We start from the raw sequence: 24,693 nt of genomic DNA on the forward strand, positions 1-24,693 counted from the left end.
ATTATTATTATTATTAATAACTCGGCTTTGTTTGACTCGTTTCGGGTAGCAACTGGCAATGATCGTCATTCGCTTCGACCGTGGAGGGATGGGATCAGAGTTGGTAAAAAGGCATAATACGAACATGAATCCACTATTTTGAAGGTTTCATGGTTAGCATGTCACACGATTACGGCGGAGATATTATCTCTTTATTGTTTTCACCATTTGAAACAGCTGAGATAAAAGATTCCAATTTCCTGGAGGTAAGAATAAATATCATATATATGTGGTAGTATTTGTGTGAAGTTACAACGCCATTCTTCCTAGTCGTCATTCATATACTTGGAAGTCCAACCTAACGCCAGCGCAAGTGATCTTCGAGGTAAAAAGAAACCGAAACAAAGAGAATCACAGAAATACTTTTCGAGCATCTCTGGGATGACTCTCGTTTGGACAGTACGGACATTTGAATTTGTTGCCTTTACTAATCCGTTGCAAGGATTCTTGGGCAATGACATGCCCACATGGCATCATCATTGGTGGGTTTTGATCGGTGGTCTGCTCTTTAGAGACGGGACATACGAAAATAGAGTGAAATAGATAAGAGTGGGGGAGTGGTATTTCAACCTAGAACAAAATTAATAATCAATATTCCCGACGTGAGAACTGGAAATTTTAACATACCGGTAACTCATCCTGCGTTGTCCACTCAGTTCTCTTAGCTTTCATGATGGTTTGCAATTTTAGAAGAGTCGGAAGAGCGATAGCACCGGCAGTAGCGGCTATGTAAAGAGGCGAATCTGCTGACAGTCCGAGGAGCGAACAGAATTCTCGAGTAAATGACTGAGACACATCTGACCAAGCTGTCGTGTTATTAAAAATATGTCGATAAGGTGAAGCCTGAAGATTGGGACTGAATGCCATGGCACCCATGAGTTGCTGTATTTCCTTCAAATGTCGCGGCATAAAGTTTGAAAATTCCTGCCTAGCATAATCCAGCGCTGCTTGTCGCCGGGTCGTCATTGGAGACTGAGGATCGTTTCCGCCGTGAAATAACCAAACAAACCGGAGTCTGCATAGATCAAACTCAAGGTTACTCCCTCTAGCCTCCAGCAAACTTCTGTTTTCCCTAGCCCATTCAATTGCCGGTAAGAGGTTTGACTTCTCTTTCAGCTCGTGCAGAATGTAGTACATCGAGGCAAATTGTTCTCGAATTTCACCGGATTGGATCTGATCCAATGAAAAAACTGGCTGGAATTTTTCGTCACTTGAGCGACCCGAGCCTTCGTAATCGGGTTGAGCCGGGGTTTTGTCCTGAGCGATTTCGCTCAGGAAAGTAGATGCGACGGAAAACTGCCCTTCTCGTAGCAGATGCATGGCTATCGCTCGGTTGACAAGGGCAGGAGAAGATGATAAAGCGTCATATTCGGTACTAGGAAGAGGTCGGTCCTTGAACAGCTATTTACTCGGATCGGTCAGCAGACTACATTTCCACGTAGTGAAACCCAAACCAGTAAGATAACATGCCTTCTCTAATGCTTTCGTGTACTTATTGAGACCGCTATGTGCCTCTTTCAAACTGTCGTTTGTTGTATCAAACGATGCTTTAACAGGGTTCTGGAGCTTAGCAAGGGTGATTGAAGCCTTGGTCGGGTCTGAAGAAACAGCTAGTCAGAACGCATCATATCATGGGAGGCAAAAACTGGAATTGCAGGATAGGCCTCTTTACCAGCAGCAATAGCGTTCCGAGCTTCCTGCAGCAAGTCTATCGTGGATTGCACCTCGTTGATTGTCTTGCCAGCCTTCAAACGCCTCCACACCCGATCATGTTCTTTCTGGAGGAGGTCCATGATCCACCAAGCACGGCTGCGGCTAATGGGCACCGCTGAGGTAGAGTCCAAGATGTGCGACGGTCCATATGTCGAGCAATGCCTGATTAAGAGGCAGACGATATTGAGCCTCTGCCGTCGAAAGAGTTGGAGTTGTCTTGTCGGAGTTGCAAGTGAGCTGCTTGTCCATGAGAAGGTGGCGGTCACGAGCCCAGGCTCGAGGTGGGGCCGGGACCAGCAATGCGGTTGGCCGCGAGCATTCATCTCGACTTGCCATTGGCTCTTCGGTTATTGTTGGGGCTTACCATTTCTTGACTTTACAGAATGAAAATAAAATCAATATGAGCTGCTTACTTGCTGTGCTGCCAGCCATAATCCTCGTGGTATAATGACGCTTTTCCAGTCTATGTGCAACAATTGAGGCAGGCGCGGAGGGGGTGGCTGTTCTTATTGGTCGAGTTCCCCATCCGGAGTGACGTCGTTCCTTCCAATTGTTTCTCACCGCCTGCCGCATGTGATCTTCAGGCATCTGCGAAGTGTAGAGTCGAAGACCTTCTTCTCACCCAACACCAGTCCTTTTTGAATGGCGAAGCCATACTCGACACTAGAATGACTCATGAAAAGATTCTTTGATATTCCCAGCGCATGAGAATATATCTTTGTTATCAGATATGCCCCGTCAGTTCCCGTTCCCTCGCCAGGCATCTGTCTTAAGCGCTCCTCGAGAGTGTCGGTCTCCATACTACCTCCAGACAAAGCTCGAATGGCCTCGCTTATAGCGACTCTGTAATTTCACCGCAAAGTATCCTTCTAGAAATGTCGTCGCTCTCCACTGGAGACCCGAAGATGCCCATTGGGTCATCCACGCCGGGATCCAAGCGAAGCAACCATGTCCGTCAGTCGTCGAACTTGGAGGGAGGGGCTATGTCATTTGATAATCGTGCCAGTGCCGAAGAACAAAATGCTCACAAAAATCATCAAAGAATTGTCTTTGCCGACCCTGTCGCGCTCATTTATTTGGAAGAGGACCCATCAACAACCGTTCTGCACCGTCGCACGACCTTACAAGGATACGAGATGTACATTGTCGAGCAGTGGGCATGTTCTCGGGTCCATCCCACCTTTATTATTTGCACATATACCGGTGATCCTTCGCACCGAATACAAGTTGGGGTCTTGAGCGTCCCCACGGATAGAGACAGCTGGTCGCCACGTCTCAAATTATACTTCAACGCTGTGCAACAGTACCATGCTGCAGCTAGAGAGACGCCTCTAGGCACCTTGATGGTCGCGAACTTAAGTGCTTTTCCTTCTGCCCTCACAGTCATTGCGATTCCAGACGGTGATGTGAGAAAACATCGAGAGGACTATATAGTCAACGAGAATTTGAAGCGGCTGGGGTGTGTGGGACGAGCAGGCTTAAAAATACAGCATCCGTCACTGGTTGTTGAAGCCAAATTTCATCAATTGTATCGGACAAGCGACCGTGTTCCTCTTTACACTGCGGTTATGGAACTTGTCAAGCAGTGCCAGATCGCACTCATTATTTTCGACAAACTTGCCCCTGAGTACGCAGATGGCCTTTTATGCGACGTCACCGAAAAGGCAGTAGGTGACTGGTGGGCAGACATTGGTACCGAACTATACAATATTGAGCCAAGCGATGGGATCCTTGGGCCTACAACAGTCTCAGCACTGCTGGGAGCATTGATGGGTGCACGCCATAGATTGCACGCTGTTGGAGCCCCTGTTCCTAAAGATGCATTCGAAGTTTCAAGTATGAAACGGGGAATTGGCAGTTTCCAGAAGTCACAAAAACTAGAACGTACGCGACGGTTGGACCGCCACACTCTCGATAGGCTTCACCGAGTGAGCCAAAAGTCTACTAGCTCTGAACGTTGGACAGGTGCTGTCAAATCAACTGTCGCTGAGTTAAGGGGCAAAGGAGGTGAGATGGTGATGGGGATGGTCGGCCGAGATAGAGGTATAATATCTGATATCGAAACACTCGATCTAGAACGATTTGCCCAGCTAGCCACTGGTGAAAGGGCTCGCTGGCTGTGGCAGGGAAAACCTTATAAAACTGGTTTTAACCACGATCTTGAGACGAATTCTAAGCCGGACGACCTTGTCTTTACCAAGGATGATCAAGGGGGCTATGTTTGGGCAAGCCGAAAGCGGCGCACCGACTCAGAATCCGCCCCAGATCATGTTAGAGAGGAAAATGAGAGCGGTAGACGTTCCAACGATTTGACAACAACAGTGGAAGATAGAGACCAAAATCTTGGTCGAATAGTATCCCGAAGTCTGACCGAAAGAGTGTCAGATGCTCGTGCCGGTTTTGGCAGATTCAAAGATACTATTAATCTACCAGGCCGTCGTTCTCACCACCCTCACCAACAGCAACATCGTCATACGCCGAGTAAAGAAGGCATTAGAGTCGACACTAACGCATACGATAGTGGCGGTGACAGTGAACCCGACCATGCTGCGGTCAGACTTGATCGAATGCCTGAACCAGTTGCTAAAGAGAGTGCCGATGCTCTGGTGGCTACTGAAACTGCAAGTGAACCTATGCATGAAGCGGAGAAATCTTCACCAGCTCCGCAGCCGCAAAAATCAACATCTGATCCACCTGAAATTCACATTCAAGCAGATTCTTCCTCGGCAGAAGAGACGAGTTCCTTACAAGTGCTCCACAGTGACAGACCGCAAACAGTGCCAGAGGAAAGCGATAATGACCTGGAACTTGCAAAGACTCGATCGACCGATGCTGCTAGTAGTCAGGACATACCCGAAGGTCAAGCTTTCAAAAGTCTTCGCCGCTCACAGAGTTTTCCGGACGAAATGTTCGACCTTCCTACGAAATCCGATGGTAATCGATGGCCTCGCCATTTGTCTTTCAGCATAGTAGAGGAAGTTGTCCTCGTTTGGGAAGGGGTCAAGGTTGTGAAAACCGAACCAGGCGATGATAAATCCTCGAACTTCAAACAAGCCATCCTTCAGGAGAGCTCTCTATTCTCAGACGCACAAATATTCAATTCAAAAGTCCGAGGACTGAATCAGAAAACCGTGCCGTGGGTTGAAAATCAAGTTGCTTCAGTTGAGCGCTTGCATCAACAGGCCGCTACAATGCAGGGGGAATTGGGATACATCTACCCAGAGCGCTTAGAAGAAGCTAGGGCGCTCCGAGAGCGCATCAACCAGCTACTAGGGGACGAGAGCGCGCGTGTGACTGAAGAATTGAAAAAGGTCGAGCTGTTAGGAGCCAAATTAGACTATGAGCTGAACGTCTTGGAATCGAAGGTTGAAGATGTCGAAGAATGCCTCCAAGATTTTGAGCGGAACGTTTCTGAAATCGAGAAGCGGATCAAAGATCTTGTCAAGGGAGAGCGAAAAAATGATACATCTTGGTTCTCCTGGTTCGGCAGGAAATTCGGGCACTTGCATATTTAGCTACTTTTTGCATCTCATACCTTTTTTCTTGTATATATAGGTGATTTGCGTCACACATATCCATATAGGGAGCGAACAGCGTATTGATTGTAATATCTGCATAAATAATATACCACTTGACCGTTGAGATCTTTATATCGCTCTTTTTTTCATTATTTGATTCAAACGTCTAAGATCTAGACATCCAAAAGATAGAGATTACAAATCGGTAGTGTCTATTCTAAAAAGTTATTCAACTCAGACACAAGCAGGGTCGCAGTTCGCATATATATTGTACAATTATTATATTTCTTTTGAATAATGAGACCCAGTCATCAAATTATACCAAAAGACACCTCAACGATAATGATATGTGGAAAAAGAGTGGAGAATTTGAACTCTCATCAGGCAAGTAGAAGCGGCTGTAGTCACAAGCTTCATAAGCAGCCTTTCCCCACTGAGCATCGAGCCACGGTGTCAAGCAATAAATCATCTAAGTCGATGTGAATAGCGAAGAAATATAATCTTTCTTTACATGCCGAAGCCGCCGATACCACCGCCACCTTGTCTGTTGGCAGCCTCGCCTTGCATCTTCTCGCTAACTTTGATGTTCACTTCAAAAAACTTGGAGACACAGCGGTCCAAGCAGACAGATTCCCCCTTGTTCAAATCAGATTCTCGGTACTCTGTTGGGATACATTTTGCGTTACACGATTGTGTCAAGCTACAAAATGATAGAAGCCGTTAGCCTGCGTTCTAGAATTGGGCTGGTCGCGGAAGCCTTGAGACAATCAACAAGAAAAGGGGCCTACCGGTTGAACATATCGGATACCATCTCGACTTCAGTCTCTGCAGCAGCAATCTTCTGCTCAGAAGAAAGCTGGGGGCGACCGCCGAATAGGAAAGACATTTTGGAGTTCTGGTGACGTCTGTTGTTCGGATTTCAGGGAAAATCGCAGTACTACTCTATAAATTAGATGGTTAGAATTTTCATCGGCATTTTAATGTGTAGCGCGATCGAATCCACTGACTTGGAGTGTGATTATAATGATTTGAGGTGGAAATCAAGTATGACCAAGGCCAGTCGAGAAGTTTTCCAGTGCAGCTCTCAGACTAATCAGGACCGGGAGCTTGGACCACCTGCCGTGTCCGCCGCCCGCTGCACACAAATCTCTGGCTTCATTCCGTCCGCTCTTCACTTTTCATCCAACCCAGCCAAGCAGGCCGACAACACCGGCACTTCATCTGGGCCGCAAGATATGCGGTGCTTATAATCGCATCAGAGACAGATGCTACCCATTGGCCCTGGTCGGCCCCCCTGGGGTCTTCTGGGAAGAGTACCAGTACGGTAAGTTTCTCATTTTTCCTTGGCCGTCTTCTTCGTCTCCTAGGTCACCTGTACTTGATGAAACAATGCCTATTTCTAGAACCGCTGCGTATGCAGTATGCAGTTTGTTCTGCATACAATGATCTCAACCGGTCTCTTTGTTACTGAATTAAGCCTGGCTTTTGAACAATTCTGGCAACGACTTGCTTGTTTTGTGGGCTTGTGCTAACGAGGAATTATAGATATAGGTTATTCGACTTTTTACGTACTTCGACTCTATCATGTAACAGTTCTAACTATGCCGTACAAAATCCCACTACCCAACACTCATTACACAGAACTCGCCGATGCAGTAGTACAAAATCAACACCTCAGCCGGGCTTCACCAGTCGCCTACATGAAGTTTTGACTGCAGTACCGGAACCGTATCCACGTCTAGAAGACAATCCAAGCAAGATTAGCATCGCTGAATTCCGCGCGCGTTACAACCACCTTGAGTCGGATCAAATAGTAAAGGAGGACACTGTTGCGGTTCAGGGTAGGTGTTGGCCTCGTTCCGGCCCTTGCTATAATCCTGTACTTAGATATGTAGGCAGAATACGATCTTATAGGCTTGCTGGCAGCAAATTGATTTTCTTTGATATCACCCAAAATGGCTACAAGATACAGGCTATGTGCAACCTACGGCAGCTGACCGAAATAACTCCCGAGAAGTTTAAACAACTATACCGTCTCCTTCGCCGTGGAGACGCTTTTTGTAGGTCATATTCCCAGGGTCACTCATAAATACGTAACTGATTTACTTTTGGCTTGTCACAGCTGTGACGGGCCATCCCCATCGAACCGGACGAGGCGAACTCACATTACAGGTCACAGAACTACCCAAACTGCTGTCTCCCACTCTACATGATGTCCCTGTTGACACCAAAGAGCATGGCGCGTCTGCGTATCCCCGACATGTTCAACTCCTCGCCGATAAGCGGACATCGGACATAATGCGACTACGATCGACTATCATACAAAACATACGCCAATTCTTCATCGATCGTTCCTTCATGGAAGTCAACACTCCTGTCATTGCAGGTGAAGCTGGGGGTGCAACGGCGCGACCGTTTGTTACGACAGCTAACGAGTTCCCGGACAAACAACTCTCCTTGAGGATAGCGCCAGAGCTATGGCTGAAAAGACTTGTCGTTGGTGGGTTTGATAAAGTGTTTGAGATTGGCCCATCTTTCCGCAATGAAGGTATGTCACACCTCCCATGTCAATTGCTACGAACTAACGGACGAAAGGAATCGATAAATCTCATAACCCTGAATTTATGACTTGCGAGTTCTATCAGACTTATGCCAATCTTGAAGACGTAATGTCATTAACCGAGAGTATCATGTCCGGTCTCGCTTCGCACGTCCGTCAATACAAAGAACGCATAGAATCTGATATTCCCAATCCAACCATCGATTTCTCGGCACCTTTTCGTCGAATAGACTTTATCCCGGGAATTGAGGTTGCAATTGGTCGAAGCCTACCTAATCTCGCCGCGGATACCGCAGAGGAGGATGTGAAGCGGCTATTTGAAGAGCTCTCAATTCCTTTGCCAGCTCTCCCTACCCTTCCGCGGCTTATGGACAAGCTTTGCGCTACTTATCTAGAGCCACAGTGCCATAACCCTACTTTTGTCATCAATCCACCCGAATGCCTTTCTCCTCTATCAAAATCCTTCGTACATCCTTCTTGCGCTCAAACGGTTGCTGCTCGGTGTGAACTCTTCATTGAAGGGAGGGAATATGTCAACGCATACGAGGAGGAAAACTCTCCATGGGAGCAACGGCGCAAATTTCAAGATCAAGTTGTTTTCAACGCGCAAACGAATGAATGGGGCGAAGTTGACGAAAGCTACTTACAAGCATTGGAATGGGGTCTTCCGCCTACGGGAGGATGGGGTTGTGGCATAGATAGGCTTGTCATGCTTTTCACTGACTCTCAGAGGATTGAGGATGTACTTCCCTTTGGGACTCTGAGGTCTGTCTCTAGACGACTCGATGTTCCTGATGAGAAGAATGTTTGAATATTGTACCAATACTCGCTGATGGATGATTAATTTATGTATTAGTATTGCAGTTAGCGTGCGAGGCGTACAAGACAAATCACGACTTGGACATATTTAAATTATACAATCCATTTAATTCGCATTTTAGAATTAAGAAGTTCAATGATGTTTCAGTGTTGTGATATGATGTATCAATACTGTTGATCTTATGAGGCAGGTGCGGTGCGTGCGGTCGGCCCGGCGACTTTATTAACATCGCCTCTCTTAATCTCACGTCAAACAAAATACATGTAGCTCATGACTCGATACCCAGCACATTTGTCGGCACCAATGGAATATAGAGTGTCTTTCCAGTACTCCTTGCATCACGGATTCTTCTATTTCTCAACTTAGTCCTCTCTCAATAGTTCGCAGACAATAACCACGCTATGCACGCCGCGCGTGTGCGGCTGCTGAATATTAGAGGTGGAGCGTACTCTGGACTACGAACACACAACCACTGTTGTAGGACAGCGTATGCCTGGAAGTTCAATCATGTCGACAAATGCCCACAAGTCAGGGTTAGTCCGCTCCTCCAGCGAAGGAGCTTGGCTGGCCTTGCTTTGCCTGTGTTCCTTCTCCCACCGGTCTTTTTCGTTGGTCTTGTCGTGACACTTTGGACTTATAAGAGCTTTATGATGGTTCTATTTCAAAATAAGATTATTTATATGCGAAATCTACCGCCACTGTCGCGCCAGGAGAAAGTCGAAAGCTACACCAATCAATGCCATCCCGTAAGGTGGATCGAGCGTCAAACCAGAGCAAGTGATGGAACACTATTGGCCGTCCTTCAGGGTGCAGTCGATTTAAAGAGACATACAGAAATAGGAAAAGATGAGGAACACCTCGTTGTTCTCTACTTCCAAGGGTATGGTCTTTCATAAATATACTTGCTAATGATGAACCTTGCATACTAAGATGGAATAGAAACGCTTCGTCAATGCCACCACGGTTACCATTTCTCTCTGATACTCTGAATCTAGTACAAAAATCACTAATAGCAAAAGCCACACATAATACGTCCATGAAGATTTCACTCGTGGCATTATCTTATCGCGGTTACTGGAAATCTCACGGTCGTCCTTCAGGAAAAGGTATTGAGCTCGATGCCCAGGCTGGGCTTCAATGGATTCTGCAGAATTACAAAAATGCAAAGACGCTCAGAATTGTTCTCTGGGGCCAAAGCATTGGTGGCGGTGTTGCTACCACCACAGCGGCACATTACCTTGAATCGAAAAACCTAAAGGACCCAAAGCCACTGTTGATCACCGGAATGATTCTCGAAACCCCATTCACAAGTGTGCGAGACCTCCTTGTAGCTTTCTACCCCCAAAAGTGGCTTCCTTATAGATACCTTACACCCTTTTTGCGTTCTCACTGGGACAGTGAAGATGCATTGAGGCGTATTGCCAACACCAACGACAGGCAAAAGCCCAAGGTGCTTCTTCTTGAGGGAGGGAAAGACGAGATAGTACCTCAAGGACAGGCAAAGAGATTGGAAGATCTCTGTACATCACTTCATCTACCTGTAAAACGAGTGACTGTTGCAGGAGCCCTTCACAATGAAACCTCTATTAAATATGAGGGTAGGAAAGCAATAGCCGGATTCTTGCTCAGACAAATCGACTGTGAAGCGTGACTGGCTTTATAACTTTCTGTGAAGGGTAATTTTACTTCAGAGAGTTTGAAATGGCGGCGGGGCTTTCGAGGCCTACCGAACAGTCGATATCCGCCGTGCAATGGTGTTTTAATACCAATGGGACCTTTTCTACTTGAGAACCTCCATCAAACCTAGGCGGTTTTTGTGTTATTTCATCTTGAAGACTTTCGAGAGTATTCGGAGAGATGGCACATTCAATACGTTGTACGACTACCTTTTGACAGCGCATGACTTTGCGATACCGCCATACATGACCATTGCAGATCTCGTTGTGTTCTGGATACCCAATAGTTAGTACTTGGTAAGAAGTACTTCTAGGCATCTCAGCTTCTTCAATCTTGTGTCTTCGTTTCACAGATATATATAGTAGAGCAACGGCCCCACGATGAGAACCCAGGCCAATAACGACAAACGCTAAATGAATAAAGGGGGCTGGGCAATTCTATTGGCTCAGACAGCTACTAGCCACTTAGACTTCAGTTGAGACAATATGAAGGATATCTTTAAAGAATTCTGTAAACAACTGGCAGATCAGCCGATCCTGAGATAAAACGAGGAACCGGCATACGCAACAGTAGTTAGCTATCAATTGTCACATTGTGAACATGTCTCAGTTCCATGGAGGGAAACCAAGATGTGTGATTGAGGCTTCACCGAAGGAGGCCCAGGACTGGCACATATTCAGCGCTTACGAGGATGCCTGTGAGTGCGAGTCTGCGAGTCTGCAAGATGCCGTTTGGAACCTAGGCTAATAATGCACATAATCGCCGCGAGGCCAACTATCCCTGTATAATTACTGGCAGCTGATTGGCTATTGGTGTGATACAGCCTTGCGCTGCGCAGCCTACATGAGGCTGTACCTGATTCCCGCCCTCTCTTTTTCAATATGATGAGACTCTCCTGGCATCTGGAGTTCCTGACACTCATATGATACTCTCTGCAATCTTATCTATATACATGCGGATGAATCTCACCTGAGTCTTTCCTGTCCTGTTCCTCGTTCCGATACGCTAGGGCGAATGGCTCCTCCCGCACACGAAGATTACTCAATCGCGTGGATATGCGCCTTGCCAGTAGAAGTGGCGGCCGCAACGGCCATGCTTGACGAGATCCACGAAACCCCGCCGCCCAAACCCATCAATGATCCAAACGCCTACACACTTGGCAAATTGAATGGCCATCTTGTGGTTATTGCTTGTTTGCCAAATGGGATATATGGAACCGTGTCTGCTGCCACTGTTATGTCTCACCTATATTCGACCTTTCCTCACATTCAATTTGCGCTCATGGTGGGAATTGGCGGCGGGGTACCTAGTAAGGAAAATGACATTCGTTTGGGCGATGTGGTAGTTAGCAAACCAACTGGTCAGCATAGCGGAGTTATTCAATATGATTATGGCAAAGCAGTACAAGGCGGTCATTTCGAAAACACCGGCAAGCTGAATAGCCCACCACTGAATCTTTTGACACGTATCAATCAGCTTGAAGCCGATCAGATGAAAAAAACAGATGACGCTATTTCAATCATCGTCCAAAACGCCCTAGAACGGAATCCTGATATGAAAAGAAGGTTTACGCCACCAAATCAGGACACAGATTATCTATTTTTTTCTTCATATCACCATCATGATAAACAAGATAACTGTGCAAAGTGCGATAAAACCCAAATGGTCTACCGACAGCCGCGCTATACCAGAGAACCTCAGATCCACTATGGATTGATTGCTTCCGGAGACCGAGTGATGAAGGATTCTGAAACACGGGACCGTCTAGCTAAGCAGCTGGGGATTATCTGTTTTGAGATGGAAGCAGCGGGCCTCATGAACCAGCTTCCAACTCTGGTTATCCGAGGAATATGCGACTACTGTGATTCCCATAAGCAGAAACGGTGGCAAGCATATTCGGCCCTGAGTGCCGCTGCTTATGCGAAGAAACTTTTAAAAGGGGTATCTGTTTACACTAGGAGCAAAAGCAATGACAAAAAAGTTTGTACGGCTGATTCTCTTTCCAAAATGATTTTCAGTGGGTGACACTAACCAATGAAACAGCCTCCCGTGTTAATCATCGTTGCCTGGACGCCCTGCAATATGCCGACCCATCTATCGTCAAGAATCAGTTGAAAGAAGACAAAGATAGTTTGCTCCCCGAGGCTATGAACTGGATATTTCAGAATCCGGATTATTGCCTTTGGCAGAATGAAGACAACGTGCGCCTCCTTTGGATTAAAGGTGGAGCAGGCAAAGGGAAAACAATGATGTCAATCGGACTCATTGATAATTTTTTGGAATATGATTCCTCTATAACCACATATTTCTTCTGCAAGTTCACAGATTACAAGCTTAACACCCTTAAAGCAATCATCACAAGTTTAATCTGGCAACTAGTTCAAAATCAAGCAGAGCTCTTGAACTCTCTTCTAAATCATTGGGACCCAGTGAAGTCACGCTACAAGGAGAGCTTCTCATGGCGAGCACTGTGGAATATATTTTTAGAGATGCTAGACCAGTGTAGGCACCAAAAAGTTTACGTGGTTGTGGATGCTCTTGATGAGTGTGAAAATGATGGTATGGCTGAGTTTCTGACGCTTATTGTCCGGACGGGACTTGGTTACAGCAATGTTAAATGGCTGTTGACAAGCCGGCCGTTGAATAGTGCTGATGAGAGACTGCTCAAGACTACTCAACAACTTGGGGTTAGTTTTGAGCTTAACTCGGATTACCTTAAGACAGCAATCAAAGCATATGTTCAACATAAGGTGAATGAACTCTATCCTCATCACAAGCACGGGGTACAACGGCCACAAAGGGTGGAATCTGAGCTTCTAAATAAAGCCGAAGGGACATTCCTGTGGGTCAGCCTAGTATGTAAGAGGCTTGAGAGTGAGCGTATTCCCGTGGAAAGGGCATTGAAGACTATTAAGCATATGCCGCCAGGCCTGCAACCTCTCTATAAACGAGTGTTTAGCCAAGTCGTCTCTGGCGATGCAGCTACTATTAAGCGCTCCCTGCTGCTTCTTAAAGTGATGGTGCTGGCTTATCGGCCCCTAGCAATGAATGAGCTGGCCAATGTTATGGGAGCCTCCGAGGCCGAGGTAGGATGTGAATGGATAGTGGATCGATGTGCGTCCTTCATCAAAATGCGAGGAAGTGTCGTTGAATTCGTGCATCAATCGTCCCGAGACTTTTTGGCTCAACCAGATCTACTCAGCTCTTATGATCGATACAAATATGGTGATATATTCAGCTTTTATGAACAATACGGGGATGGTGATGTCGCATTAACTTGTCTAAACTCTATGCGGGTATCGACAAAGTTCAATAAAAATCTTATTAGCTTGCCACTACCGAATTCGACCAGAGAAGTGACAATGGCGGAAATGGGAACTTCTAATGACAAGGAACCAATATTGAATAGCATGAATTACGCCGCCGTATTTTGGGCGGAGCATCTCCAAGAAGCAAAGGACAACTGGCTTACACAACATGCTCTTCGTATGCAAAAGGAGGTCAGGAAATTTCTACGTGAGAAGCTGTTAGAATGGCTGGAATGCCTAAGCCTGCTAGGCGAGTTGCCGCACGCCATAAGGGCTTTTAAGGTATTGGAGCGTATTTGTGAAGGAGATTACTTTCCAAACAACAGGCTTTGGAAGCGTAGAAGGCTTCTATTACAGTCTTATGTGCTCGATGCTAATCGTTTCCTCCTGCGCCACAAACAGACGATATCTGCATGGCCCCTCCAGATTTATAGCTCTACAATTGTCTTTAGCCCCAAAAAAAGTCAGGTCAGGTCAAATGATCGTCACATGGAGAAGATTGATAAGTGGTTGAAACTAATCCCACATTTTGAAACGAATTGGAATTCTTCTTATCAGACCCTGGAGGGTCATACGAGCGACGTTGAGGATGTGGCATTCTCTTCAGATGGCAAATATCTTGCTTCAGCATCTCGTGATCAAACAATAAGGCTGTGGGATACCGCAACAGGTAGTCTCCAAACAACACTTGAGGGCCATCCAGGCTCATGCTCAATGAGTGTGATATTCTTCGGCAACCATCTGGTTTCAGCATCCCATAACCGGACAATACATTTATGGGATATGAATCCAAAGAATCCCCAGGAAATGAAATTTCAAAAGATTAAACTCCCAAGCACTCCATATCCGGAACACCGATTCAAGAGTATGGCATTCTCCGCGGATGGCAAATACCTTGCTACGATAGGATCCACAGGATCCACAATGGAAACATCCGGATTATTATGGCTATGGAATATCAATACAGATGATCTTCAAAAGTCTTGTCTTAAAACCACCCTACATCCTAAGATTCCTGGAGGAGCTCTGAAACTAGCTTTTTCTCCCGACAATAAATTTCTTGCCTTAGTATCTCAGGAATACGCAATATGGCTCTTGAACCTCGGCACAGATTATCTGCACAAAATCAATATCCAAGAAATCAATCGAACAGACAAGATTTTCATTTGCCAGAGTTTGGAATTCTCCCCAAATGGCGAGTACCTCGCTGCGGCATATCATAACAAGATAGGACTATGGAATATCAGTACAGGTGATCCCCAAAAGACTCTAATAGGTCATAAAAATTCAGTTGAACATGTGACATTCTCCTCAAATGACAAATACCTTGCTTCTACATCCTGTGATAAAAAAATAAAGCTATGGGATGTCGGTACGGGTGATCTCAAAAAGACCTTCGAAGGACTTCGTACAGCGAGATTTTCTCCGGATACGAAATGCCTTGCTTCTGTATCTGGTAATTTCACAGTACGGCTGTGGGATATCGACCTAGACAATCACCAAGAGATCGCAGAGGACAGCTATATGCATACTGATTTGGTTACCAGTGTGATATTTTCCCCAGATGGCAAATATTTTGCTTCCGCATCCTCTGACTGCAGTGTAAAGTTATGGGATGCAAACAATGGCAATTTTCTAAGGACTTTGCAGGGCCATACAACAAAAATCCTTAATGTGGCTTTCTCTCCAGATGGCAAATATATCGCTTCAGCATCTTATGATGGGACAGTACAGCTGTGGTGTGTAGATGGAGGTATTCTTAAAGCAACCTCGACAGACCATACATCAGCAGTTGAGGATGTGATATTTTCTCCAGATTCCAAATGCCTTGCTTCAACATCTCATGATTGCACAATACAGCTATGGACAATTGAAAGTGGACAAAAAAGGACTCTAAGGGGTCATGGGCATACAGTCTCGAGCGCAGCATTTTCTTTAAATGGCAAGTACATTGCCTCTGCATCCCAGGATTTTACTATAAAATTATGGGATGCAAACACAGGCAACCATCTAAAGACTCTAAGAGCCCATAACAACATAGTCTTAAGCGTTGCATTCTCGTCAGACAGCAAATGTATTGCTTCATCAGGCTGTGACAAGACTATCAGGCTGTGGGATGTTAATGCCTGCTTACAGTCTACAGGGCTACTTGAAAGCAACTTCTACGAATGGCATCGCTATTTCAGAACTTCAGAAAAGTCCGACAATGTCAAGAAAATGAAATTTTCTGTAGGTGATGAATTTATCCAGACAAATCTCAGCCCTTTTCAAGTCAATGGCACAGGCTACAATTGTGGTCTTTACCTGAGAAATGGTTGGATATGGTATGGATTGGTATCAGTGCTTCGGATACCGCCAGATTTAGAGACATCGTGTTATGATGTCCAAGGTAATCGTCTTATAATTGGTTCCGAGAAAGGTTTAGTACTGTTTTTTGAGTTTGATCGTGAGAAATTGGACCAATTATCCGAACTCCGTTATGGCAGATAACATTTTTGGGTTTTTCATTTGGCTTTTTCGTTACTATAGTTTTTATTCCCTACAAGTGTATCGAAAATGATTTACATATATAGTATTTTAGAGTTATTTTTTCCTCGAAAAATGGTCAAGTCAAGGAAGACGGACATATTGATATAGTGTCATATATACTACCTGATCTTCTAGCTTGCTTCTGGCTTCCAATAATTGTAGTTGGTTTTCTACAGCGCACTTGGTGGGTGCAAACAAGACAAATTATAAATCCGGCTCGTGTGCACAACCCCCGGTTTTCCGTGATCACAGCTCGATAAGAAGTAAAGTATGAAAATCAAATAACCGACAGAAGTTAATACGGCCTAATAACTTTGTGTGCTATTAAGGGAGAAGAAAGGGTGTATACTGAAGTTATGGCCGATACTTCTATCTCTCAGGCCCAACCTGTCACAGTTAGCCTGCAGGACCTTATCTCAGGTGAGGGGTAACTCTATGTTATCGTCAATAAATGTGTTGACATCACATTAACAACAGGAACTATTCCTTTCGAGAAATTGACCGAAGCCTTTGGGCCTTCATCTCTGGGGATTATCGTCGTGAAGGACTTGCCTTCCGATTTTGAACATCTAAGAGCCCAAGTTCTTTCCAATTCATCCTATCTAGCCGCCTTGTCCCAGGACGAATTAGGTATACTTCGTCCAAAACCATAATAATAGGAAAATCACTGATAGAGGCATAAAAGAAAAGTTGGAAAGCCCCCAGTCAAAATACCTCGTTGGTTGGTCCTGTGGTAAGGAGACGCTGCGGTCTGGCCACTTTGATACTTTGAAAGGCTCGTACTACGTCAATTGCGCATTCTATCAGAATAAAGAGTTGCAAAGTGCACCAGCACATGATTTTCCAGATTTCCCGCAATATACAGCGCCGAATATATGGCCACCAACGGAGAAGCTGCCTTCATTCCGCAGCAGCGTGGAAGAATTGTGCTCCCTGATCATCAACACTGCAGGTCTAGTTGCTCGAGCCTGTGATCAATATGCTCTAGCCAATATCGATGGTTACCAGGACGGCTATCTTGAACATGTAGTCAAGACGAGTCTAACTACTAAGGCTCGTCTGCTGCACTACTTTCCGGCAGACTCCGCTTCGTCTGAAACCAACCAAGAAACCAATGAAGACGACTGGTGCGCAACCCACGTTGACCACGGGTGTCTCACAGGGCTCACATCAGCCATGTTCATTGACGAGTCCCTTCATCAACCATCCTCCACCGATCCTACAACCCCGCTCCCCGAACTCCCCACTTCTCCAGACCCCAAAGCCGGTCTGTATATCCGCTCACGTACCGGAGAAGTCTTCAAGGTCAACATTCCAAAGGAATGTCTCGCTTTTCAAACTGGTGAGGCCCTTGAGCTAATCACTAGAGGGAAATTCCGGGCTGTGCCTCATTTTGTCCGTGGAGCTAAGACTACCCATGGAAAAATTGCGAGGAATACCTTGGCTGTTTTCACCCAGCCGAATCTCAACGAGGAAGTCCAGCCAGGCAAAACATTTGCAGATTTCGCGAAGGAGGTTGTTGATAGAACTTATTAAAATATCAATCCGATGATGTGATGCTGTAATACCGAACAGAATGTTATTCAAGAGTCCACCAATATCAGTTGATATCTATATATATGTTACAACGCCTTTCGATCCCCATCAGATGTCACTACATTAACTGATATACCACCCAACAAGATGAAAGAAAATCATGTAGAGGATATTATGTGGTAAATTTCCTAAAACAAGCTCAACCCACATGAGCTCCTTTTATGCCATAAAGCTTTAACGCATAATAAAAATCTGGAAAATGAAAATAGTTTCGTGGATATGACCATTATAAAACAATTCTAGGTCGTTTTAATTGGCCTGTTCGAGGGGATTCAGATGTACCTCGAATAGGAAGATGTATAGGAAAACTGGCTCTTCGGGCATGATCATTAATATCCCTGTCTTCGATTTCATCACCTTCATTGGTTCTATCATATGTGTATGTGGCATGATGAATAGCCATCGTTTGATCCCCATCTTCGTCAGAAGACCCTTCTCCCGAATCATCTGTCGAGCTGACGTTGGCACTGGTATCCATATGTAACCCACTACTAACAAGAGAGCTCATTTTTTGAACTTTTGAGAACCGGGATTTTGCCTTGATGGAAGGACGGCCTGCAGTGCGGGGGAGTTTAGCAATCTCATAATCATGCTGAGAGGCATTCCCGTCAATAATATTAAGGACGCCCTTCCACATTTTGCAATCGCGTGCATCAGAATAGCGACCGACGTCTTCGCCATTCAGGGTATCGATTGCAAGCGCTTGTGTGCGGTAATCAGCCCAAAACCAGTCCTGTCCTTCTAACATTCGGTTGTCGGATCTTCGAGACCAGTCCCGGCTAGCTAGCATGCCGTATAAATCAAAACCTAGAAATAAATTGCCGAAAAGAAGTTCCATCGCTGGTGGTTCAAAGCAGCGACCGATAATCATGTCCTGCGAGACTTCCACTGAAGTGCCAAACTTGTGAGTCTGGTACCATGGTCCGTATTCGGTCATTCCAGCTTGCTGAAAAGCGTTGATTACTTGTTGCCGACTGAGAGGAAGAGGTGCATATTCATTGGGCTTACGATACGCCTTGGTAGGAGAAACACTGTAAACTTTGCCGCGCACACGTAATGCATGTTTTTCGGCAAGAAGTGACGATTGTTGATCATCAATACATGAAATCAGTTTGAACTCGATACGATCAATGACCATGACATCTGTAACATTGGGCAGGTCTCTGTCTAGCCTGGCCCCTTTCGGCTTCAGACGCACTGCATCGCCGACGATAATCATTTCTGGGCCGATAAACATACCGCGACAGTAAACTGACGCGTTAGGCCATTTTCCTTTAAAGTGGTATCTGTCAATAAGAGATAGAGATGACATGATAGTCATGGCATGTTTGATTGACGGATGCCAGCTTTCTTGGGGAACCCCTTTGAGGTATATGGGCCACGAGTAAAATGATCGAATAGCGTGAATATGAACGTATTTATATTGTAATAAAGCACTTTTTTCGTCACTGTTTGGATCGGGAAATGTCTCGACACGAAACCCAGAGTAGTTCACGGCCCATTGTTTCGGGGTCGATTCAATGAGGTCTTCTAGAACAACAGGATCCTTGTCCGGCGTCTCGCCGATTATCCCGGCTCTCCACTCAGGGATGTTTTTGAATCGAGAATCTTTAGTTGAATATATCCGATGAGTACCGGACTCATCATCATATCTTAGCTCACCGCCCATTTGCGGTATCCACAATACTACCTCACCAACTCGAGGGATATACGAGCTCTGTAAGCCAAGTCGGACAATCTGCTCGCGAAGCAGCTTATTCTCCGCTCGCCAATCCATACTTTGGGGTTCACGTATGGATTCGTCCATTTCTCCTACCTGTTTTAGTCTAATTATTGCTTCCCGAAAAACATCGGGAATTCCCTCGGAATCCATGGGCGATGTAGGAGGTCCCGTCTTGGGAACCTTCAAAGGCCTGCCTCTTGAGCTTTGTGTGAGGCCTGCAATACAAGTGTGTCAGCGAGTAAGATGGCATCCAAAAAGGAATCTATTACCTGGCGTTAGCCTAGTGCCAGGCTGTTTTAGCTTCTTGCAGCATTCACAGGGACAAGAATCAAGTCCACCGCTCATAAGCCAGTTAAAATGTGTAAAAAATTGATTAGGAGAGTTATAATAGCCACCAGATGGATGACCGTAAAGGAATTTGGCTCGCTGCTGGGATCAACATTGCTCTAGACATGGACACATATTATACTTACTGCAGTAGGGTCGGTAAATCCTGGCCGTTGCAGAAGAGCATAGTCATCGGGCATTCTATCGAGAACGTATTGTTTGCCTGACGGGTAATGTTAGCAATCATCGACTGGTAATATGGTAGATATCAATGAGCGCAAGACATAATTTACGAAGCTGTTTGTGACAGGGCCATGGTTGTTTCAGCTCAACAGCTTGGCCTGAAATTACATGCATTAAAGAATATATGAGAATGAAAAGGCAGTGAAAAATAAATAATGCAAGATCGAGGGATACTTAAACGTAGGCCACATAGCGGTCCTCGGCTTATATAAAAATCATTCAAAGACGCATAGAAATAGAAACAATAATGAAGGCTAAAAGACGTACCTTTAACGAGTTTCCCCGTCTTTTGTATCCACATTGTAGCCAACTTCTGCCTGTAGAGTACGTCACTGACTACCTCCCAGTAATGCTCCTTCGGCCATGCATTTTTGCTGCCGTCGCCGAAATGCTTCGGTGGAAGAGATACTACTTCAACGGTGTCATACTCTGATGAGGCCATGGTGTTTGAAGTATAATTTTTATTTGCTAAGGTCAAACGAATGAAAGTTTTCAGATACAGTCCTGATGGTAGTGACTCGTCTTTAAATTCAAAGTGAGGTAGGAGCAGAAGCTCCCAGCAGGCGAAGTTCCCTTTAAGAGGAGAATTAAGCAAAGGAATAATTCAGTCACAAAATTCTCTCATATATGTTGGATAGGTGTTTGTAAAATACAAAAGCGAAATGTCGTCGAAGTGAGATAAAGTAGCGTGTAAAACAATAAGGAGCGGCAGAATAAGTTCCAGGGCTTTCACCGCCTTTCATATATGTTCGATTGGAAAAATAGAACGAGCAAGTTCATGACGCCCCTTGACTGAGCTCATTGCTTGACAACATATGTTAATGTTGATTACAAGATTAAAATGAGTATTTATGATTCATATTGTACGATGTAGAAATAAGACAACTACCTATGCCATACTCTGAGTACCTATATTTTCAGCAGCTAGGAAATATTAGTAAATAATTTGCAAAATATCAATTTCTACTTAATTTACAGCCACTGGTTCCTCGTCAACTGCCGATTCGACTTCTTCGTATGGTGGAGGATCAAGCTCCCCTCCCGCGACGAGCACTTTGCGTAATTCGCTTTCAATCTCCTCTCTGCGATGTTTCCAATTTTCGACGTTGTCAAGACGCTTTCGTAGTTCTTGTAACTCCTTCTCAACTCCCATCTTCTCCTTTTCTGTGCCGATTCTATCAAACTCCCATTCATCACCAGCCGTACCAAGACCAAGGGTAAGTTGGAAGGTATGGTATTTCTTGAGAGAGGCGCGGGTAGAAATTGTGATGAGAGTGATACCCTTTTCTTTTGATCGTTCGTATAACAAACCCTCGACGTCGGAGGATACAGCCGATGTCCCTTCATCAATAAAAGCATAGCGTGGTTCGTGGTAAAGGAGTCTTGCGAATGCCATTCGCTGTTTCTCCCCTCCACTAAGCACATCTTTCCACTCCTTTCGACAATCCCAACCGCCTTCACGATCTGGGAGATAACCAAGATGTACTTCTTCGAGAATTCGTCCGAGTTCTGCATCTGTTCGGCCATTTTCATGCATGTCCATTGCACTATGGGGGTAGATGACCTGATCTCGCAGAGTACCGATGCTTAAATAAGGCCGTTGTGGAAGAAACATGATGCCATCCTGACCAAAGTTCCTAGGTCGGCTTACCAGTCCTCGGTAGACTGGCCATAGTCCCGCAACGAGGCGTGCAATCGATGACTTTCCGACACCATTGGGGCCTGACACGAGAAGATGGTCGCCAGAATGAACAATAAAAGTAAGGGATTCGATAAGCTCGTCACCACCTTGTGGATAGAGGGATGGTGCAACAACAGGAACATGTTCTAAACGCACACCATCAAAGCCACTGTGAATAGTTCCTTGGACGTCTGCAAGTGAATATAACTCCGGATGACTACCTCGTGGTTGATAGTACGCATTTGCATGTACTCTGTGCAAAGTAGAAATTAAGGTGTAGACACGGGATGTATAGCCAGCCAGTTCGGAAATATCTTTGATGCTATACATCATTCTACCTCCAGCATCAGCGAGAGACAGCATTAGTCGTTTGTTAGTGATGAAGTCCTTCATTCGACCTCTTTCTCGGCCATTTAGCTCAGATGGATCACCTAATTCCTGAGTGCCGCCAACTCCTCCCCATGCAGGAAGGAAAATAGGTATGGATGTCATGAGATATCCGAATGCAGACCATATATACTTCAAAATCATATCTTCCAACATATTATAGCGGATCTTGAGACTGTAGATGCCTTTCATCCATCGCTGCAAATCCTTGAAACTTTTTGTCAAAAATATCTTCTCAATGTCCGCACCGCCATAGAAAGCTATTTCTTCAGCGTTGGCCAATAGTCGCGAATGCAGTCCTCTGAAATCCCCTTCTCGCTTACCCTCGACAGCCTTTAATTTCCCAAACGGTGGCGAAAGTTTACGAAGGACGGTGGCTGTTGTGAAATAGCCGCTCAAGATGCCTGTTAGCGCAAGAGGGCCAAGGCCACGGTAGAGTTGATAAGTGAAGAAGATCAAATCAACGGTCGGCTTCCCCAGAGATGATGTTAATCCTGCAGCAGAGGCACAGAAGAGTGTCAGGTCCTGGGTGATAAACTGGTCAGCGCCCTGACCAACAGCGCCATCCAAGTTTGACAATTTATAGTAGTTCATGTTCTCGTTTAGGTAAAGATCATGGATATATCTTGTGAGGCGAGTTCGGAAGGCAATGGATATCTTCGACTGGAAAAAATGGATCATGGCGTTCGTATAGGAGGCGAGTGTGCCGATACTGCACCATTTGAGTAGGCCCCAAACGAAGGCGCGGCCCTTGCCGGCAACAAGATCTCGAACAATCTCTCCGTCCAATCTAGCCACAATCAATGAGAGGTAGGTTCTCATTAGCAGAAAAACGCCATGGCTCATCAAGAGACCGGTTTCCTTAGAATGCCACCTTGGGATCATAATGCTCATTAGGCTGAGAAACTGGTGTAGAAAAGCGAGATTCAAGCCTGGCTTGGTGGAAAGGGGTGGTATTTGGGAAATAGATTCTTCATCTCCCATACGCACTGATCGGGGAGGATTCAGAAATAACCTGCGATGAGCATCAAATGTTGTTGGTTTGGTAGGATGGATGGTCACTTTGGAGGTTAGGTTGTCCCGGTAAGGTACGTATATGATTCTTGACCCATCTTTTCCTCGAAGACCAGAGTTTCGCCGCAGCATACGTCTGCCTTGGGCGTGTTCTGTGGACTGCTGTCGAAGCCATTTGTAGCCCCCATAGCTGGACCCGATGATGGAAAAAAGCAAAGTGATTGTCGCAATCAGTTTGCTGGTCTTGGACGAATGTTGAAGACGCGCGCGTAGTTTCTGGGTATACCGGAGATACAGGGCGAGAAGGGGATCAGGCCGAAGAGTTGATTGTGCTGCCATCTCTCTTTCGCAACCAAAATATTCGTCATGAGCAGGTTAATAGGTAAAAGAACAGTTTGCGAGTTTATCACTGAAATGACCACACAGGGCCCGACAAGCCTCGCAGCATTCTTCACGGGCTGTGGTTGTGTATCTGATCAGACCATCAAATTTGGAGTCACGCCCTAGTTAACATGGCAGGACTAGGAATGGACGATAATAATTAGTGATAAGATAGAGTGTTGTCAAGAGTCCAGAGTAGACGAGGTGGTCTTCTTGGTGGTTGTTGGCAGTGACGTCGGTTCGCATGTGAAGACCTCGGGCCATGCCAGAGCACGTGCCACTCTTTTCTGCAGGAAACAAGCAAGTACTCTCTCTATTTACCCAGAATGGGAATAACAATGAATTATGCCACAACGGACTCTTGGAAACATTCAACGATATTATCATTAGATGAGCGGCCTCTACTACTTCTCAAAGTGACGATACTAGCCTATCGGCCACTGCTGGACCCTGTTATGGAAGCCTCAAAAGCCGGGTTAGAGTGTGAATGGATAGTAAATCAATTTGCGTCCTTCATAAAAATGCACGCAAGTACCATTGAATTTGTGATGTCATTGATAGACATCGGATTAAAAGTTAAAAACAAAAAAAACACCAAGCATCCTTCATCTTCATACGCAGCCCATCCTCATTAATTTCTTTCTGTTGGGCTTTAAGCAGCGCCTCCAACCGCGCAACCTCCACTCGTGCTTTGGCGAGCTCAGCCTTTATGGCCTTAACCATCTTGATCCCCTCTCCACGCTTGTCGTATAACTCCTAGCACCGGAGTTTCTGGGCCTCAGAGAGGCCAGCAACCCATTTCCCAACGGCCGGCTCCCCAGCTGGCTTTTCCTGTTGATATTTGGTTTTTTTTACGAGGTTTTCCTTCCTCAGCTTCCTCCTCCTCCCTCGCCTATTAATCGAATCATATCAGTGATCATGATCAGTTTCACTTCAATGTATTAAAATCATACCCGCTTCTTCATCTCCTCTTCAACAGCCTAGCTTTGATGATTAGCAAATTAAGAACTCTGATATGTTAGATTGTATAGATATACTAACCGCGGCCAAAAGCGCCACAACCTCTTTCTCAATCTGCTTGTTCTCCTCCTCCTCCTCCTCCTCCTCCTCCTCCTCCTCCTCCTCCTCCTCCTCCTTCTTCTTCTTCTTGGCCATCTTCTCCTTGCTCTTATCGTCA

At 45.5% G+C, this 24,693-nt stretch overlaps 11 protein-coding genes across 11 annotated transcripts; 6 read left to right on the forward strand and 5 right to left on the reverse strand.

Moving 5' to 3' along the window:
- Nucleotides 1–13: 13 nt before the first annotated feature.
- Nucleotides 14–2,212, reverse strand: BGW36DRAFT_374402 (RMND5A protein). The gene is made up of 4 exons (XM_046215676.1): nt 1,712–2,212; nt 1,510–1,637; nt 667–1,440; nt 14–609 (listed from the first exon to the last, which is right to left on the reverse strand). The coding sequence occupies exons 1-4, from the start codon at nt 2,073–2,075 to the stop codon at nt 391–393; spliced, it is 1,485 nt and encodes a 494-aa protein (XP_046074260.1). The 5' UTR covers nt 2,076–2,212; the 3' UTR covers nt 14–390.
- BGW36DRAFT_374403 (uncharacterized protein) lies at nt 2,192–5,402 on the forward strand. The gene has a single exon (XM_046215677.1). It carries the CDS (start codon nt 2,628–2,630, stop codon nt 5,265–5,267), a length of 2,640 nt encoding a protein of 879 aa, XP_046074261.1. The 5' UTR covers nt 2,192–2,627; the 3' UTR covers nt 5,268–5,402.
- A 375-nt stretch (nt 5,403–5,777) lies between these two features.
- BGW36DRAFT_292208 (putative mitochondrial intermembrane space translocase subunit Tim10) lies at nt 5,778–6,156 on the reverse strand (the record flags this gene model as incomplete). Its single annotated transcript, XM_046210896.1, has 2 exons — nt 5,778–5,970; nt 6,059–6,156. 2 exons carry the CDS (start codon nt 6,154–6,156, stop codon nt 5,778–5,780), a joined length of 291 nt encoding a protein of 96 aa, XP_046074262.1.
- A 175-nt stretch (nt 6,157–6,331) lies between these two features.
- Nucleotides 6,332–8,785, forward strand: BGW36DRAFT_374406 (putative lysyl-tRNA synthetase). Its single transcript, XM_046215678.1, has 5 exons — nt 6,332–6,594; nt 6,816–7,111; nt 7,166–7,330; nt 7,393–7,818; nt 7,866–8,785. Exons 1-5 carry the CDS (start codon nt 6,536–6,538, stop codon nt 8,639–8,641), a joined length of 1,722 nt encoding a protein of 573 aa, XP_046074263.1. The 5' UTR covers nt 6,332–6,535; the 3' UTR covers nt 8,642–8,785.
- A 111-nt stretch (nt 8,786–8,896) lies between these two features.
- On the forward strand, nt 8,897–10,317 carry BGW36DRAFT_131227 (Alpha/Beta hydrolase protein). The gene is made up of 2 exons (XM_046209361.1): nt 8,897–9,530; nt 9,590–10,317. Exons 1-2 carry the CDS (start codon nt 9,052–9,054, stop codon nt 10,299–10,301), a joined length of 1,191 nt encoding a protein of 396 aa, XP_046074264.1. The 5' UTR covers nt 8,897–9,051; the 3' UTR covers nt 10,302–10,317.
- Nucleotides 10,318–11,341: 1,024 nt separating this feature from the next.
- On the forward strand, nt 11,342–12,352 carry BGW36DRAFT_292895 (Pfs domain protein; the record flags this gene model as incomplete). Its single annotated transcript, XM_046210943.1, has 1 exon — nt 11,342–12,352. The coding sequence occupies one exon, from the start codon at nt 11,342–11,344 to the stop codon at nt 12,350–12,352; it is 1,011 nt and encodes a 336-aa protein (XP_046074265.1).
- On the forward strand, nt 12,089–16,271 carry BGW36DRAFT_131234 (WD40-repeat-containing domain protein). The gene is made up of 2 exons (XM_046209362.1): nt 12,089–12,307; nt 12,371–16,271. Exon 2 carries the CDS (start codon nt 12,475–12,477, stop codon nt 16,123–16,125), a length of 3,651 nt encoding a protein of 1,216 aa, XP_046074266.1. The 5' UTR covers nt 12,089–12,307; nt 12,371–12,474; the 3' UTR covers nt 16,126–16,271.
- Nucleotides 16,272–16,520: 249 nt separating this feature from the next.
- BGW36DRAFT_291247 (uncharacterized protein) lies at nt 16,521–17,700 on the forward strand (the record flags this gene model as incomplete). The annotated part of the gene is made up of 3 exons (XM_046210829.1): nt 16,521–16,584; nt 16,642–16,794; nt 16,850–17,700. 3 exons carry the CDS (start codon nt 16,521–16,523, stop codon nt 17,698–17,700), a joined length of 1,068 nt encoding a protein of 355 aa, XP_046074267.1.
- Nucleotides 17,701–17,986: 286 nt separating this feature from the next.
- On the reverse strand, nt 17,987–20,495 carry BGW36DRAFT_293004 (transcription-silencing protein Clr2-domain-containing protein; the record flags this gene model as incomplete). Its single annotated transcript, XM_046210953.1, has 4 exons — nt 17,987–19,698; nt 19,753–19,909; nt 19,957–20,033; nt 20,321–20,495. 4 exons carry the CDS (start codon nt 20,493–20,495, stop codon nt 17,987–17,989), a joined length of 2,121 nt encoding a protein of 706 aa, XP_046074268.1.
- A 525-nt stretch (nt 20,496–21,020) lies between these two features.
- BGW36DRAFT_292075 (putative peroxisomal ABC transporter) lies at nt 21,021–23,474 on the reverse strand (the record flags this gene model as incomplete). The annotated part of the gene is made up of 1 exon (XM_046210887.1): nt 21,021–23,474. The coding sequence occupies one exon, from the start codon at nt 23,472–23,474 to the stop codon at nt 21,021–21,023; it is 2,454 nt and encodes an 817-aa protein (XP_046074269.1).
- Nucleotides 23,475–23,863: 389 nt separating this feature from the next.
- BGW36DRAFT_459720 (uncharacterized protein) lies at nt 23,864–24,671 on the reverse strand (the record flags this gene model as incomplete). Its single annotated transcript, XM_046222060.1, has 3 exons — nt 23,864–24,408; nt 24,470–24,496; nt 24,558–24,671. 3 exons carry the CDS (start codon nt 24,669–24,671, stop codon nt 24,295–24,297), a joined length of 255 nt encoding a protein of 84 aa, XP_046074270.1. The 3' UTR covers nt 23,864–24,294.
- Between the last annotated feature and the right edge of the window lie 22 nt (nt 24,672–24,693).

The sequence above is a fragment of the Talaromyces proteolyticus genome (assembly GCF_021365285.1).
Source record: "Talaromyces proteolyticus strain PMI_201 chromosome Unknown BGW36scaffold_4, whole genome shotgun sequence".
NCBI lineage: Eukaryota > Fungi > Ascomycota > Eurotiomycetes > Eurotiales > Trichocomaceae > Talaromyces > Talaromyces proteolyticus.

Excerpts from the sequence above, each read along its gene's own strand:
- BGW36DRAFT_131227 (XM_046209361.1), top strand. The coding sequence starts at position 9,052 with ATGCACGCCGCGCGTGTGCGGCTGCTGAATATTAGAGGTGGAGCGTAC. Across the intron at positions 9,531-9,589 it reads GTTGTTCTCTACTTCCAAGG|AAACGCTTCGTCAATGCCAC; the intron begins GTATGGTCTTTC and ends AAGATGGAATAG.
- BGW36DRAFT_131234 (XM_046209362.1), top strand. The coding sequence starts at position 12,475 with ATGAACTGGATATTTCAGAATCCGGATTATTGCCTTTGGCAGAATGAA.
- BGW36DRAFT_374402 (XM_046215676.1), bottom strand. The coding sequence starts at position 2,075 with ATGAATGCTCGCGGCCAACCGCATTGCTGGTCCCGGCCCCACCTCGAG. Across the intron at positions 1,441-1,509 it reads ACACGAAAGCATTAGAGAAG|CTGTTCAAGGACCGACCTCT; the intron begins GCATGTTATCTT and ends CCGAGTAAATAG. Across the intron at positions 610-666 it reads CAACGCAGGATGAGTTACCG|GTTGAAATACCACTCCCCCA; the intron begins GTATGTTAAAAT and ends ATTTTGTTCTAG.
- BGW36DRAFT_374406 (XM_046215678.1), top strand. The coding sequence starts at position 6,536 with ATGCTACCCATTGGCCCTGGTCGGCCCCCCTGGGGTCTTCTGGGAAGA. Across the intron at positions 7,112-7,165 it reads GGACACTGTTGCGGTTCAGG|GCAGAATACGATCTTATAGG; the intron begins GTAGGTGTTGGC and ends TTAGATATGTAG. Across the intron at positions 7,331-7,392 it reads TCGCCGTGGAGACGCTTTTT|CTGTGACGGGCCATCCCCAT; the intron begins GTAGGTCATATT and ends GGCTTGTCACAG.
- BGW36DRAFT_374403 (XM_046215677.1), top strand. The coding sequence starts at position 2,628 with ATGTCGTCGCTCTCCACTGGAGACCCGAAGATGCCCATTGGGTCATCC.